Source organism: Melanostigma gelatinosum (genome assembly GCF_949748355.1).
Source record: "Melanostigma gelatinosum genome assembly, chromosome: 2".
NCBI classification, from domain to species: Eukaryota; Metazoa; Chordata; class Actinopteri; order Perciformes; family Zoarcidae; genus Melanostigma; species Melanostigma gelatinosum.
The window spans coordinates 9,741,277-9,756,921 of record NC_136635.1 but is presented as its reverse complement, the minus strand read 5'-3'; the positions used below and the strand labels follow the sequence as shown (position 1 = coordinate 9,756,921).

General features: G+C 41.6%; 1 protein-coding gene across 1 annotated transcript in view; it reads right to left on the bottom strand.

The window, feature by feature from the left end:
- Window positions 1-1,375: 1,375 nt before the first annotated feature.
- The window catches only part of ush2a (Usher syndrome 2A (autosomal recessive, mild)), a gene marked incomplete at its 3' end in the record, with an annotated part of 192,630 nt that continues 178,360 nt past the window's right edge, over window positions 1,376-15,645 (bottom strand). The window contains exons 77-93 of the mRNA XM_079292633.1: window positions 15,108-15,469; window positions 14,637-15,006; window positions 14,099-14,380; window positions 13,817-13,986; window positions 11,639-11,969; window positions 7,173-7,379; window positions 6,854-6,946; window positions 6,233-6,378; window positions 5,929-6,055; window positions 5,441-5,531; window positions 5,174-5,350; window positions 4,989-5,072; window positions 4,524-4,665; window positions 4,217-4,304; window positions 3,086-3,151; window positions 1,733-1,933; window positions 1,376-1,465 (exon numbers count right to left, since the gene is read on the bottom strand). Coding sequence (XP_079148759.1) covers window positions 1,376-1,465; window positions 1,733-1,933; window positions 3,086-3,151; window positions 4,217-4,304; window positions 4,524-4,665; window positions 4,989-5,072; window positions 5,174-5,350; window positions 5,441-5,531; window positions 5,929-6,055; window positions 6,233-6,378; window positions 6,854-6,946; window positions 7,173-7,379; window positions 11,639-11,969; window positions 13,817-13,986; window positions 14,099-14,380; window positions 14,637-15,006; window positions 15,108-15,469 — 3,027 coding nt within the window. The remainder of the gene's footprint in view (window positions 1,466-1,732; window positions 1,934-3,085; window positions 3,152-4,216; window positions 4,305-4,523; window positions 4,666-4,988; window positions 5,073-5,173; window positions 5,351-5,440; window positions 5,532-5,928; window positions 6,056-6,232; window positions 6,379-6,853; window positions 6,947-7,172; window positions 7,380-11,638; window positions 11,970-13,816; window positions 13,987-14,098; window positions 14,381-14,636; window positions 15,007-15,107; window positions 15,470-15,645) is intronic.

Here is a 15,645-nt window from a genome sequence, read left to right as displayed (position 1 = left end):
TGTCTGCAGCCAAAGAAGGAATCTGTAACGGAGTCACTTGAGGGCCAGTGTACTGTTCACGACTTGATGTGTTGATGTTTCAAATAGTTTTCAAGTTAAGAAAAGGTAAGAAAACAAGTAGAAAATAATATTTTCTCAACCATTCTTTATAGTTCCTCAGAAAAACAGAAACATTGATCAAAGCATCATCTATGAATACGACTTTTACAACAACCATAAATAATACTGCCAGTGTAAAAAAGAAAAGGTTTTTATAACAATACAGTAGGCTTCAACTTTGTACACAAAAACTTGTCAACACGAGACAGAAATTCAACATCTTGTCATAAATACTGTTTCTATGATGTGTAACTTGAAAATGATCGGCCAATCTGTGGAATCCAAATCTAACCAATGTTTCATTGCTGCTACAACACCAAAGCAGGACAAAGCCGAGATTTATTCTCATTCTTAAACTGATTTCATTCTTGATGATAACAACGAGGGTCTGGATTCCACTGACAGCTGAACTATGACATCAAACAAAGACATTTAGCTTCACAAGTTGAACAAAGCTTCATTTCATGATTTAAAGTGTACCTCAACAACTGATATGGTAAAAAATTAAATCTCAGATTGGGCTTTCAAGTTACATCACATGATCCAAACAATCAGACAGCACATCAGTGATTCCCAGCCACATTTTAACACAATAATAAAAAAACAGTTGGCATTTGTTTTTGGTCATAAAACTAACATCAAGGCCATCAGCTAAAGGACTACTGCTGCTGATAATGTATTTAAAGCTGACTAGGCACTAATTGACTGAAACCGTCGATATAAATATGAATTGCTTTGATTCCAAATAGTGAGAAGCAAACCTGCTATAGCTGATATTTCAACATTTTTTAAATAACTAAACCAAACAATTGGCAAGCAGAGACAGTGACTCATAATACAGTCAAATACGATCTGGTTGTTAATCTGAGAAGGAATTGATCACAGCTGACAGGCTCCATATCTGATTCCCTACAGGGAGTCACACATGCAGTGGGCTAAGACACCTGTTTTAATGTAGTTTGACATGAATGCTGCAGTAAAACGACCACTAGTATCCTGTTTCTCTCAGGTCGCTGGAACTGAACACCATCATTAATTATTAAAACCAAAACAGTGCACTTTGGACGTCATCAATGCTGAACATTTCTTTTAACATATTTTCTAGACTTTCTAAATCATCTTTCAAGCATTGTAAGTTGTCTAAATAACTTTCCATACTTTCTAATCCTGTTAGGAGCCCCGTCTTTCCTCAGCTAACACCGAATACCAGGAATGTATATTTTCCAATTTTGATTTGAAACTAGGTCTGATTTGCGACTGTGATACCTGATTCGTCTTAAAGATGAGTGTCTGTGAACATGGTTTGCTCCCTTTTCCCAGATGTTAAGGCCTTGATGGCGTCCACAAACTCATCTTCCTCCACGTACTGAAAGAGAACGCATGAGATCACAATTAGGCCTTGCGTAGTCCAAAAAGGCCAACAGCATTACAGGTTTGGACATGTCTTTTGGTTTCTTTTCACAGTAACAGTTGGAGTCTTGTATTTTACTCAAACGGCAGTTTCCCACAAATGATTTCTCAGAACCTAAATTCATTCTTTACCTCAGAGTAAATGCACCTGGTAATCCTGATAGAGCTGTTACTGTAAAACAAAGTCTCACATAATTTAACATAAACATATTTCCATCCTCACCAGTCCAGAGTCATGTCCCAGTGGGTTGTCCCAGCTTCCTTCCTCCATCATTAGTGACTTCCTGTCAATCAGCTGACTGACGCTGCCGTGCAGGGAGTGCTGGGAGTAGGCCTGGCTGAGGTCTGTTCGGCTGGGGACCCGCAGGACAGACATGGGGCTGAACTGTGAGCTGCTACCGACTATCTTAGTGTCTGTCAGACCCTGAAAATAGATTTGTTTTTTTGTCAGATGGTGATTTAAAAGAGCATATTACAAATGATATACTTCATATTACTGCAAACCATTTTCCCATGCGTGCTGTAGTTTTCAATTTGATTAAGGAAAAAAATAAAATACACACATAATGTTAATTGTGAAGGATTACACTGCCTTACTACTCACCTGACTCTGCAAAAATGATTTTCATATTTTACTGAAATAAATGGAAACCAATGGCAGCAAGGAACAAACTGCAGTGTAATCTGAAGTAGTATTGTAATAGTGTAAGTTATACACAATCATATCTTTGGTGTGTGGGATAAAAAAATGCAAATGCATAGTTCCGTCAACTGCAATTCTTCCCAATAAGAGTTTGTATAACTTTCTTTCACTAAAGTTAAACATTGCATCCAATAAATATGTTGTTTTAATGCTCAAATGCAGCATTTGTGCATTTTGGATATTATTGTTATACATCAACTAACTCCAGGAAGAAGTGAGGTAAATATATGTATGACTATGTTGCCTATCAACTGGAAAACATTGATTTGAAATTCAAATAATTTTTTACACTTAAATATTATATTTGATTTATCGTTTGAATTAAAGTGTTTATCAGCTGTCATTGTCATACCATGAACAATCAACAGGGGGCAGTACTCAGCAAGGATTGGCCCTTTGGATCACATGGAGAGGGACTGAGTACGAGTATAAACTCTGGCTTCATGGTTGCTGCTGTAAACTTTGGATATATCAGAAGATTCTATTTGTTGCACATACAAAATCAACACTGTATTTCAGGACAAACCGAGAGACCGTACGACATATCTTACCTTTATGATAATTCATCTTATTACACACACACACACACACACACACACACACACACACACACACACACACACACACACACACACACACACACACACACACACACACACACACACACACACACAATGCATGCATTCACAAACAAAACAGACATGCGTAGAAAAGCACCCACACAAATTCACGATCCCATACCTCAGTGTACACAGTGAAGCTTTTAAGTATAACGTTGCTGATCTCAACACAGTCTGCTACAGTGTCAAACTGCAGGGGGACAACAAAATAAACATTTAGCGTTTTGACGGTAAATATAGAAAACAGTCTTACTGTGGGACGGTCGGGGAGCAGCACAGAGCTGGAGTGATGTTTAGAGCACAACTCAGCACAGGGCCTCTGAGAGAGAGAGAGAGGGAGAGAGAGAGACAGAGATAGGAAGAGAGAGAGAGAGACAGAGAAGGGGGAGAGAGAGAGAGAGAGGAAAAGGAAGATACAAAGACAGAGAGAGAGACAGAGAAGGGGGAGAGAGAGAGATGGAGAAAGAGAGAGAGAGGAAAAGGAAGATACAAAGACAGAGAGAGAGACAGAGAGAGAAAGAGTGAGAGAGAATTGAAAGAAAGAGAGGAGAAAGGAGGAGAGACAGAAAAGACATACAGTATACAAAAGAAAAAATGATGATTTTTTGAAAAATATGTGGGAGAAAATTAAATAGAGGAGCAGTAAGACTGGAATGGAAGGAGGTAAAAGGAAAATGTTTGAAAGTAAATGAATAAAGCAATGAATCAACCAGTGGATAAAGGTGTTATTGGTAGTTATTGGTCAAGAGTGATCCCGGAGATATACAGGGATGATGTCTCTACTTGGAACAAACTCAAATATATTGGATAAAATGTTCCCATTTCTAAAATGCTTTTTTCACCGGCATAATAAAAGCAGCTGTATAAACCTCTTTCAGGGTTGGATTTATGTAAAAACATCAAACAAATGAAAACCTTAGTTTCAGGTTTTTTTTACTGCTATGTTTATGTTATACAACTCCTTGTGTGGGAAAGATTTAACAAGGGCATACAAGCGTGTACAACTACTGGCATAACTGAACCAGTCCACTCCCTGGTATCACAGAACCTCATCTCTGTTCAAAGAGCAGCTTTCCAGTAACAGTTGTTGTTGCAGCCCCCTCTGCTGGAGCAACAATTAAGACACAGCTGCTCTTGCAAAGACATGCTTTTCAAAAATGTGTATAATCTGCAGAAAAAAAGTGTTTTGATTGAGTTACCCAACGAGTTCAAGAAATCAAACAAAAACACGTGTGTCTTGTCTCCCCCTCTGTTTTATCTCCCCTAACTTTTCTTGTGCTTTTACCTCTTTGTAAAGCCGACTACCTCTCTCTGTCTCTCTGACAGCAATCTGCCCTTTCAATCATCTCGCTGTACGAGTGCCTTGATGCTCTGCTCCTCTCACCATGTACGTCTCTCTCCCAGCCTTCCGGGTCTTCTGCAGCATGACCAGCGGGGGGCGCTCTCTGGCTGATGGATTCTTCCTCAGGGCTCTAAAGGGGAGAAGAATCATCCACACCCTTTTGTTCTCGTTCTTCTTTGGATTAAGCAGTTTTTCACAAAGTGTGTGTTGCGCTTTGTAAAGACAAGTTATGCTCAGTTTGATGCCTTAGTGCAGTTAAATATTACCCAGTGCAGAGAAACTGAGAGGAAGAACTTCTATTCTATTTATGCCGTAAAGCTTTTCCACGCTGCATATAGCATTAGAATACCTTTGTAGTACGAGGCCCAACAGTATTGCTAGCAGAAATAGACCAAGCAGGGCTAACAACAAGATGAACCACAGCTCAGAGTAAACCGGCGTTGCTGACATGCTGACGCCCTCTTTACCGATGTCTTCAGGCTCAGGAGGACCTGCAGAACAAGATAAATAAGTTATGAGTTTAACGATATGATTCATTCCATGTACTGTTTGTGTATTTGTTGTATTCATTTTTTGAATTACCTTACTCTGCCTATGTATTATACTGTATATGATTTGACAACATTTTTAACAAACATAATGGCAATAAAGTTTCACTGAATTAAAATGTGGAAGAGGATGTGAGGGACAGATAACAACAGATTCCTTCGTCGCTGAGGAAAATCCAGATTCAGGTCTGATTTTACCTGAGGACCGATTCCAGCAGTGTGTGTGTGTGTGTGTGTGTGTGTGTGTGTGTGTGTGTGTACGTTACCTAGGCCTGTTGCAGGGCTATATCTGATGGTGGGAGTACTGGCGCTGCCACTGTTTGTGGTACAAGTCACCTGAAATGACAGAGCTAAGGGAAGAGCGAGAGAGAGAAAAAAGCACGTATCAACCTATGTTCCCACCTGGTATAAATGTGGAAGTAGATATGTATATGTGTGTGTGTGTTCTCACTTTTCTTTGAGGTGCGTGGAATATGGAGATAGCTATAGAAACCAGTATAGACCCTCAGCTGGCTCTCTGTCACACTAAACTCCTTCAGGTAGCCATTGAGGGAGAAGGACCCCGTCCAGTCCAGCCAAATAACTGTCAGGTTGCTGTCCACTGGGAAAGGAGACACATACTGTGGGGCTGGAGGGAGAGAGAGAGACTTTGGTTGTGTGTTCATGTTTCTTCAGACGGCTTGGCTGGGAGAGTTGAGGGATTGGACACATTTGTTACCTTCACTGAGAGTTGTAACTGTAGTCCAGTTGGAGGCAGTGCTGCCCATGTTGTTGAAGCAGGCAGCTCTCAGCTGATAGGTGGAGTATGGCTGGAGACCTGCACAGATTAGCACAAAATACATAACACAGACAACAACACTATGCCAGTACCTCTCTAAATCTTTTGATTAGCGGTTATCCTTCTTTGAAGATGTCTATTTTAGTTGAGCTCAATTATTCTTATTTACATCTGTCACCTGCCTCCTTGTCACGGCTTGCTTCAGACTTTATTGATCTCCAAATGCTTTATTATCAATGGGTCACTCATTACTGGGAGTTCTGAACTTAACTGCTTTTACACTTATAAATATATATATGTTATTGTGGTTATTGTTCCTCTTTCTTATTCCAGTTTTGGTGCTGATGCAAATATAACTTTTCCTGTAAAACGTGCCAGGACAACTTAGTGTTATGTATTTTAAAAACATCTTGACTTGACATAACCACGGAGTGACCTGTCACATTGTAGCTCCTCCTTTTGCCAAAGAAAGAGATTTCTATTGGCCCTTCAACGCAAGGGAGGGGTACAGGCTGGGGAGGCTGCGGGCAAGGTGGTCTGAGATGTAGTTCACAGCTGGAAACAGAGAGAAAGAACGAAAGAGAGGAAGTGAGCGAGAGTGAAATGATGCTATGTGTATCTGCTCATGCCTTCTGTCTCACTCATTCATGGAATCTGATTGCTAACAGGTTTTTATCTTCAGTATTTTGAAAATACACTGAACAATGTGCACTTTATGTGTTTTCTACCGACCTCTCAATAACTCCATTAGGTGCCAGAGGCTCGTCCCATTCCAGCTGCACAGAGCGGGAGGTCAGGGTGAGGGGGCGAGGAGGAGGCTGCTGGGCCGGGGGGGCTGCCAGGGTGTGGAGCTCACTCAGTGGACCCTGGCTGCAGCACTGTCAAATGTTCAAAAACAGACAGTTCACAAATTTGTAGTATTTCTGAGTGAACGAGTACTGTGTCATCTCAGAATTCATAGAATAACTATAAACACAACATATAAACATTTAGCTCAGGGAGTTGTTTTGCAATCAAAAGAGTAACACTCGTACCTCTGTTCAAGGATTTTACTGTAAGAATATCACAATAATCTAAGGCAAGCAGGAAAAACCTAAAGTGAAACTACTAATGCAACATGGTGACTGTAACAATCTCATGTAATTTGGCCTGCCAAACAATACAATCTCCAGATCAGTGATAGTACAACTGGTGAATATCTTTTCTTCACAAAAGACTATTTCAGAGCAAAGCTAAGTAGATTATCCTCCAATCAATTCACTGTATCTATACATCTGTCACACCAGACTGAATCTGGGATCTCACTTTCATGACAAAGTGTAGCTGCTATGTACATATTCATATCACTATTACCTGGTAACAGGTGCAGGCCTCTACTCCTACCCAGTACTGAGTGTAAGGACGTAAACCATGGAGTGTCTGCTGATGGGATGTACCCTCTGAGAGCTACAGGAAGGGGAAAGAAAGAGGCTGAGATATGTTTATATTTTGGGTTGTCATAAGTGAAAAGCAAATATTGGGACAGGATGAAGAATTCAAAATAGGAGCGAGAGGAGGGAATAAGTGAGTGATCACAGAAAAGGGTAGAAAAAGAGGGCTGGAGAGAAAAGAAATCCAACTGAGGAACTGAAGTTATTCCGAGGGGAATGTTAAATGCAGTATTATACTTTACCAGAGTGTGGTTGTTGTGGTTCACTGAGAACACTCTGTAAAGGCTAACAATGCCATTGGGTCGGGCTGGAGGATTGATGTTCACTCGTGCTGAGGTTGCTGAAACACGCAGGAAAATAGGTGGGCCTACACCCTCAGGTGGGGCAGGTCCTGTTCGCCCATTGGCCCACGGACTGGCAGAACGACCGGCCGAATTCACTGCCCACACCTGTTGGACAAAACCACATATCAAGTCCAATACCAGATATTAAGTCAAAAATATCATGAAATTCAATTCACACGTATAATTGACGGTGAATCATAGAGGGACATCTGAGACAAAGTTCCAAAAGCCAGACAACTTTTTTCTCCAGTCATTAGGATTTTAGATGCATTTTATGAACTCTTAATTACCCAGTATCCACCATACCACCTACAGGATAGAAGTCAATGCATTGGACCATCCATCAAAACTACCATCAGCAGTGAGAGCAAAACCTTTTCAACATGCAACCCAACACGAGCATATCTGCATGACAATTACTTTTCACCTTCATCAAGGAGTTATTCTCACACACACACACACACGCACACGCACACACACACACACACACACACACACAGAGTAATCTTATTTGTGTGCTTGTGTTGGGTATAATTAGAGGGTGTACACAGCACAGGGTCAGGCAGGGTGGAGATTTGCATGTGTAAGTCATCTGTAGCCTGTCAGAAGTAGTGCAGAAGGCAGATGGATGGGTCTGAGCTTTACTGGTGAAAGTGTCTCTGTGTGTGTGTGTGTGTGTGTGTGTGTGTGTGTGTGTGTGTGTGTGTGTGTGTGTGTGTGTGCGTGAGGTGTGTGAGATGTGTTGTTTGTAGCTGTGATGACAAGTTTTGTGCGTATGCTTGTGCATGCAAGTGTGTTAAGAGTTGAATTAACCTCAATAATAGTCAATTAGGCCGTGATCAATCAGACTGATTGATCTAAGTGACAGCACAGATGGACTGAGAGGGGAAGGAAGAATGGAAGATGGAGAGACTGGGGAGGAGGAGGACAGGAGGAAGGGTGGACAAAGCACAAAGAGAGGAAGCAGGAGAGATTTTGAGCTTGATTTTGTGGCTCCAGACGTACCAGGTTGGATATAGTGATCGGTTTAGTTCTGGAGATAAGATTGTTTTTTTCTTCGTAGGAGTTGCATCATTGTGTGCATGCAAAGGCATCCGGATATGAGGGCGGCAACTTTTATAGTCACTTATTAAAATCACGTCATACAAACAACATTTTAGTGTCTGATCCATAAAACTCAAAAAGGGAAAGACACATCTGTCCTTGAACACGTTTTAGGGGTAATGTGTATTATTTTTTCGTGACGACTGGTTTCCTACCTGGACTCGCCCACTGGCCCATCAAACTGTCTGTTGCTTTTAAAGGTGATGGGATGAGAGGATCTGATGTGATTGGTCATTGTTGTGGCCCACACCAACTCGACCAGCTCATGCTGCACTTCTCCTGCTTCCCTGCTCCATTCTCTTCTTACTCGTGACACATATTTCTGCTGCACCTTGTTTGTGTTTCAACCCAAAATCTCAATGAAATTACCGACTGGTTCATTAATGGTGCATTCAGACTGACGGCAACCTTTGAGCAAAACACTACAAGGGTCTGCATTGATGTAGGTTGTGTTGGCTATAGGGTGCCATACACAAAGACGACACACTGCATGTATTCTTCTTTGAGGCAGGATTTTAAAACTCTACAGACTTATTATAACTGCGATAGCAAAGTTAGTCCAATCTTAATACCACATGTTGCAAGGTGTTCTACCTGGTGTTAATGATGACTGTATATCACCTGCAGAGTGCAGGAGAGCTCAAAAGGTGAAGTTCAGGAAAAAGGATTTTTCTGAGATCAACAAGCTTGGATAATAATCAAATGTAGTTCTACAGAAAATTGAGACTGCAACTTAACCTCAGCTGAGAGCATTTTCGATATACGATGTTACAACATTTCCATAACACAAATGAAGTGATTTTGCCTGGCAGCAATTAGCTCCAGTGGTTTTAAAATGTTTCTAATCACAAAGTTTGTCCTTTTTATTTTGCAAAAAGATAAAGATAAGAAGTCTTCTCTGAAAATAATATTCCAAAAGAATAAAAAAGAGATAGAATGACAAATTGAAGAGAACCTCCTTCAGAAAAATAAAAACAAAAAGTATAGCACATGAAAATGATGGATGTACTATACTTTGTTTTTACCTGTTGAGGAAACATTTATTGAGCTTCTAAATAACTTTTTATTTCTTCTGAATGTGTCTGTATGTTAGCATGTTATCTAATCATGCCAACAATGTCTTGATTGTACCCTTAATTGTAACATTGATAACTTGTGATCAACAAGCCCCATTTGCAGCCTGATATTAATGCGACGGAAAACGTAGAGAGGACACAACATGTCTGGTTTTCCGTCACATGTGTAGTTTGAACTCGGGAACTGTGGCTTGACTTGTTGCTTCAAAGATTTTCCAATTACATTTGCTCCTGCCTTCACATAAGATTGTAACTGCAGCAATAAAATATATCTACCCAGCAACAACCATGTTCTTCCCTGAGTAGCAACACAGTTAAAGCCTCAACGTGACGCAAAGCTTTTGGGCTTGATTAAGAAGGTTGTGCCACATCGACAAAACGAAGAGAAAAAGTTCAAAACTAAAGTCAGTCCAGATCACCTTGCCCTTGATCCACTGCTAAAAGGTAGAACTCATCTCATCCTTATATCATCTACAGACTTTTTACTGCTTTCTCTCGTCTCTTGTCCGCTCTCCTCCTATTGGGCCGTGGTTTGGCTTATTAGACACAAAATAAAAATATACCCCGTTAGCTGCCATGGCAGCAAATGTGCCGCCATGGCAACAAACGAATTCAGGAAGCTACCGGCGAGTATTTGAGGATTTTTATTGGACGGTCGGACTGCGGACTTAATTCAAGCGCTCCGATAGGCCAACGGAGCTACTTGGCGGGTGCATCTACTTGGGGTGAAGGGGGTAAGTTGTGTGAAAGTGGGCAGTAATTAAAACCAAGCATAAAGCTGTCAATAGGAGCTTATGACCCAGTGTAATTAGCCTAATATGATTTCTCTCTCTGCACTGTGGTGCGCTAAACTGGACTGACTTATCGTCCTTGTGTACGCCTGAAACACAGACAGAAAGGATGAGAGTCAGATAGGTACATAGAGAGATAAACAGCGAAATAAAAATAAAGCAAGGGAGATAGAAAGACACACATGTGGGTAGATAAAAGGATTTTGGTCGATCGACAGGCAGAAAATATAGCTTATTGTTGAAGATTGAGAGGAATGACAAAAATGTATACAGTATCTTTGCTTCTCTGTCTGTGACACTCACATGTGTTTACATGCACACAGAAACAAACACACAGAGCACTACTGTGTGCACGGACATCACACACATACCACCACCTTGTCCACGTACCCCACTGACAAATCCTCAGGGGACGTGTAGCGGTCACCATTAAAAGGTCTTTCCAATACAAGCTCTGTTACCAAGGGGGCTAACAGTTAATTTGATTGGCTGGCTGGTAATCAGGAAGTGGGGTGCTCTGAGGGCCCAGTGATTAATGGCTCTGTTGCCCCGCTCGTCATCTCCCAAAGCTCCTCCCTCCCTCCCTCCTCCTGTCATAAATTAGGGCCTCGTAAATAAAGACGGCACCACAATCAGGCAAACTCAATCAATTACACAGGTTCTCTGGCCTCAGCTCGTACATCTGACAGGCAGGAATGCTAATGTTATTGTTGCTTCCAAAGGGCTAGCCTGTCAATTAGTGTGCTGCACAGCAGCATGAATATGGACCCCGCCATTTAACACCTGTCGGATTACCTGGCTGTGTATGCTGGAGTGTATGCGGAGGTGTGTGCGCGATATCTGTGTCTGTGTGCGTGACTGGACTTTTGGAGAACATTTCATTGTGAAAGAAGGCCACATCCTCTGATAATCACATCGGGTCTAGACTCAAAGGGAAGTTCACAGATCACAATAAAACATTTAACTCTGTTTCTACATTCACTGCAGAGAACACAACGTTTTCATAAATCTGTATATACAGGGCCCATTAGGACTTTTGCTGTTAATTATTATTTTCAGTTGCCCTTCAGGTTTGGGATTTAATCCTATTTTCTTGAAGAAATACATCTTTTCTACTTGTTTTTCAAGATAAATAATGTCTGTAAAACGTTGATTTATCCTGTTTAATACAAATAAGAAAGGCAGTTAAATGCCTCAAGGTGGCAACACAAAATCCAGGTCAAGTTTGAGGTTTTAGTGACTACACAAGGACTGGTTCCCATTTCCTCTCAGATCTGGATAAATGTTAGTTCAGTCAGTTGAAGCTTACCAAGACTAACCAGTTAGCATTTGTGTGATACTCAAAACAAAACAACACACACACAAACACATTTAAATGCACAAAGCATTGTACCTGGTACTGGTATACAGTATACGGCTCGAGTGCTTCATCTTTGCAAGTCGTAGAGATATTCCTGTAGACAAGTGTTGCTGCATCACGTCTGTGGATATCGGTGGTATGGTCCAGTCTGCGGTACACCTCGTAATGAAGGACTCTACCATTGGGCTCAGCTGGAGGGGACCAGGTGAGCAGAAAGGTGGTCTGCAGGCCTGTGTGTGTGTCAGGCTGAAGGTCTAACAGTGGCGCTGTTTGTCCAGCAGGGGGAGCGTCCAGAGTGAGTACGGATGCCCAGTCACTGGAGGAGCAGCCCAGCGCAGTGCATGCCTCCACCCTCACTTCATACCTACACACACATATTAGCACATGTTTTTAAATGCAATCATCAGTGAGGTGTGTGTATTGTGTAAGAGACCATTGTGGGGAAAGAACACAAGATACGTTTGACCGTGATACCGGTGTACTGCGAGCACAGTTTACACAAGACTTAAATCTGGAAAAACTCCACTGACAATCAGCTAAGAACCTTACAAATCAGCAACTATTTTAGTTTTAGTTCTTGACACGTCCAGAAAGTCCACCATATTTTTCCCAGTTTCAAACCATCAAAGACAGAATTACAGTCCTGTGGAGCAGTGGTCCAATCAAAAATCACGCAATTAACATGTTTGAAATGATGTCTGTCATATGTCAGTTGAGCCTTACCAGACTACAACAAGACAACCAACATCACGAGGTTACTACTTTGGAAGATGATAGAGAGGAGTGAGGGAGAGAAATACAGAGAGAAGGTGATGAAGATCAGTTGAATGGATAGAAGGTCATCAGAGAGAGGGGGAGCGATCTTTAGATGATAAGGCTGATGAGCTTTTATTATCTGAATCTTATCAACACATACACACGCCCACACATAAACAGCCACACCTTCAAGCACACATGTACACACAGGAATCGACACACACAACAGCACATGCATATGCACCCTCACACACAGAAATATATAGTCTTTGGTCTGCACTCCTGTCTTTTTCTGAGAGAGTTCGATGCATGGCCACGGCATCAAAGTTGACTCCCTTTTACTTTTGTCTGACCATCCGTCTCCATTTATTGCTTTAAACCACCACAGTCTTAAAGATGTCATTTTTTACAGCTTGTTGAGTTTTTTTTTTTTTTTACCAAATTAAGGTATTTGCATCTTGACACGGGCATTAGTATCCTAATTTATTTCACATGGCTCAGAAATACAGCATTTGACTTGTAGGTGTAACTATATCCTGACAGAAGACTTTATTGAGCAAAACAGCAGAGTACAAACTGCACAGTGATGTTGTGCATTTTCACGTGGAAGTAAATTATACAAGCCAGTAAAACAACATACAAATAGTTTTTGAGTTAGACGAAATGAGTCATTCCTCTGGAATTTGGAAAATGTATAATACCGTTCTGATTTTACCCTCTTCCATCTCTACCCTCTTTTTCTGCCCTTTTACAACTAAATAAACATTTACACCAGTTTAGATAGGTTCACTTAAAGTTCAATTATTTAAAAATGTATGTTAAATTTAGGGCAATTAATCTGTCGATTATTTTCTTGATTAATCGATAGTTGTTTGGTCTCTAAATCTAATCTCAGAAAATGGTGAAAAATGACGACGAGTGTTTCCAAAAGCCCAATATGACATCTTCAGATGTCTTGTTTTGTCCACAACTCAAAGATATCAAATTTACGGTGACAGAGGAGTAACGAAACCAGAAAAAGTTCACATTTAAAAAGCTGGAATCAGAATTTCACCAGCTGTTTTGAAAGATGCATTGACTGATTTATTTTTAAAGAAAATGAAGGTTATTAATTGAGTGAAATGAGAACGAGGTGAACCCAGTTCTGGTATTAACAGTACATCAATGCCTGGGTTGTGGTGGTTTGTAAAACGTCTACCAGAGCGTTCACTCTGTTCCCTTCTTATCTGGTATTCCTCTCCGTATTTCCTTCATCACAGTATTTAATACACATTGAAATAGGAACATGTCTTGTTTTTTTCTTGACCGTTTTAAGCAATGCAGTTTAATAAAAATGTAAAATCTTCAACCTTCAAAAAAACGACATATTCGTCCTACTTATACATGTACCATACATTTCATCCATAAACTGCTGCAGAAACAACTTAACTGTGGTGGAGATCTGCTTCGACTGACCTGTGGTGAGGAGCCAGCCCACGCAGAGTGGTGTGTCGGTCAGAGAAGTCACCGTCCTCTGGAGTGAACACAGTGCTGGTGATTCGGAGTTGGACTGGATCTCTTTGATACACAGTGTAACTCACAATGTCTCCATTAGGACGGGCTGGAGTACTCCAATCGACTCTCAACTGTCAACACAAACAGCACAAAAACTTCTTAACAACCATTTAGAGACAGTAGGAGGATAAGCCTTTGTGATGATCCAGCTGTTACTTGTTAGGACTGAATAGGATGACTCACCTGGCTTGGTCCCAGAGGTGTCAGTGTGGGAGGACCGACACCTGAAGGAGCTGACGGGTGAGTCTTTGCTGTGGCTGCTGTGCTGCTCGCTGCCCCTTTGCTGTTGTTGGCTCGGACAGCGTAGCTGTATTCTATACTTGGCAATAGTGTGAAGTCGTGGTAATGGGCCTCAGTGCCGACATAGATAACTTTGCCATCTCTGTGGAGTTCATAACCTGTGATGATGCCATTCGGGTGCTCCGGTGGTCTCCAGCTCACCTCCACTGACTCCGGGCCAGTGACCTACAAGGGAAAGGTCAAAGGTCAGATCAAACAGAGCTACAAGTAGCATTACACATTTTAAAACTCAACAAATCTCACCCAAATAACATAAATGGTATAATAAAAATGATTCTACTGATTATCGAATAATTAGTGTTGATGAGGAACATCAAAGTTTTGATCATCTTGCAAAGTTTTGCAAGAGGCTAAGTTCTATTGAATTCTCTTGGATGAACGGCGAAATGTTTCACTGGAAGTCTAAGATAAACAAACACACCTTAAGAGTCGGGACGGGCAGGCCAGTGGGAGGAGCCTCCTCAGTCACGATGGACATTGCGGCGCTGGCGGTGCACCCACCGCTGGTACAAGCCAACAGGACCAGATGATATGACGTGTGTGGCCGCAGATCTGACAACACTGTATTTAGTTCCCTCCCACGATAAGTTTCTTCATTGTTCAATTTCAGCACATATTCAGTCACCTCTCCATTCTGCGTCAGCGGTTTAGTCCAGGAAACGTTCAAACTATTGGATGTGATGCTGCCCGCTGTGGGAGCTTCCACTGTGGCAGGTGGAGCCTCTAGAGTAGTGATGTTTGTATATGGGCTGGTTATGCATCCCTCAGACGTGCAGGCTATGATTGAGTAGCTGCAGAAAAGAATAGAAAAGAATGAAAAGAATAATCATCTCCATCAAGAGAGTTAGTTCATTTGAGAAAACACAATGGTGTGAGTAAAGGCAAGCAATACCTATATGTTGAAAATGGCAGGAGGTCTTCGTCCATGTAGCTGAGGACAATAGGGTCAAAACTAAATGAGAAACTGACATTGTTTCTCTGAATCCTGTAGGACTGAAGTATCCCGTTGGGCTCCAAAGGAGGGGTCCAAGACACCAACACCTCACTGGGCTGGCCTTGGAGGTGACTCACTTTTGGGGGAGCTAGACCACGAGGAGGGGCCTGTTTGGTTGTCACAGTTACCCAGGGGCTGCGGGTGTGTCCAGCGGGGTTGTGAGTCCGGACACTGAACTGGTACTGTGTCCAGGGACGCAGACCAGTCACTGTATACGAGACGGAGTCAGCATGTTGTGGGGATGATTCTCTGAACAGCACCTGTTGTGGATAATAAAGGTTGATGAGTGGTACTGTAGGAACACAATTCTTATTTGATGACCCCCATTGACATGATAGAAGTGGCACCTTGGTATTCAATCAGGATCATGACAAATGGTCAAACTGATAATGAACTTTAAAGTAACTGCCTGTAACTTCAGAGATGTTTTGTTTCA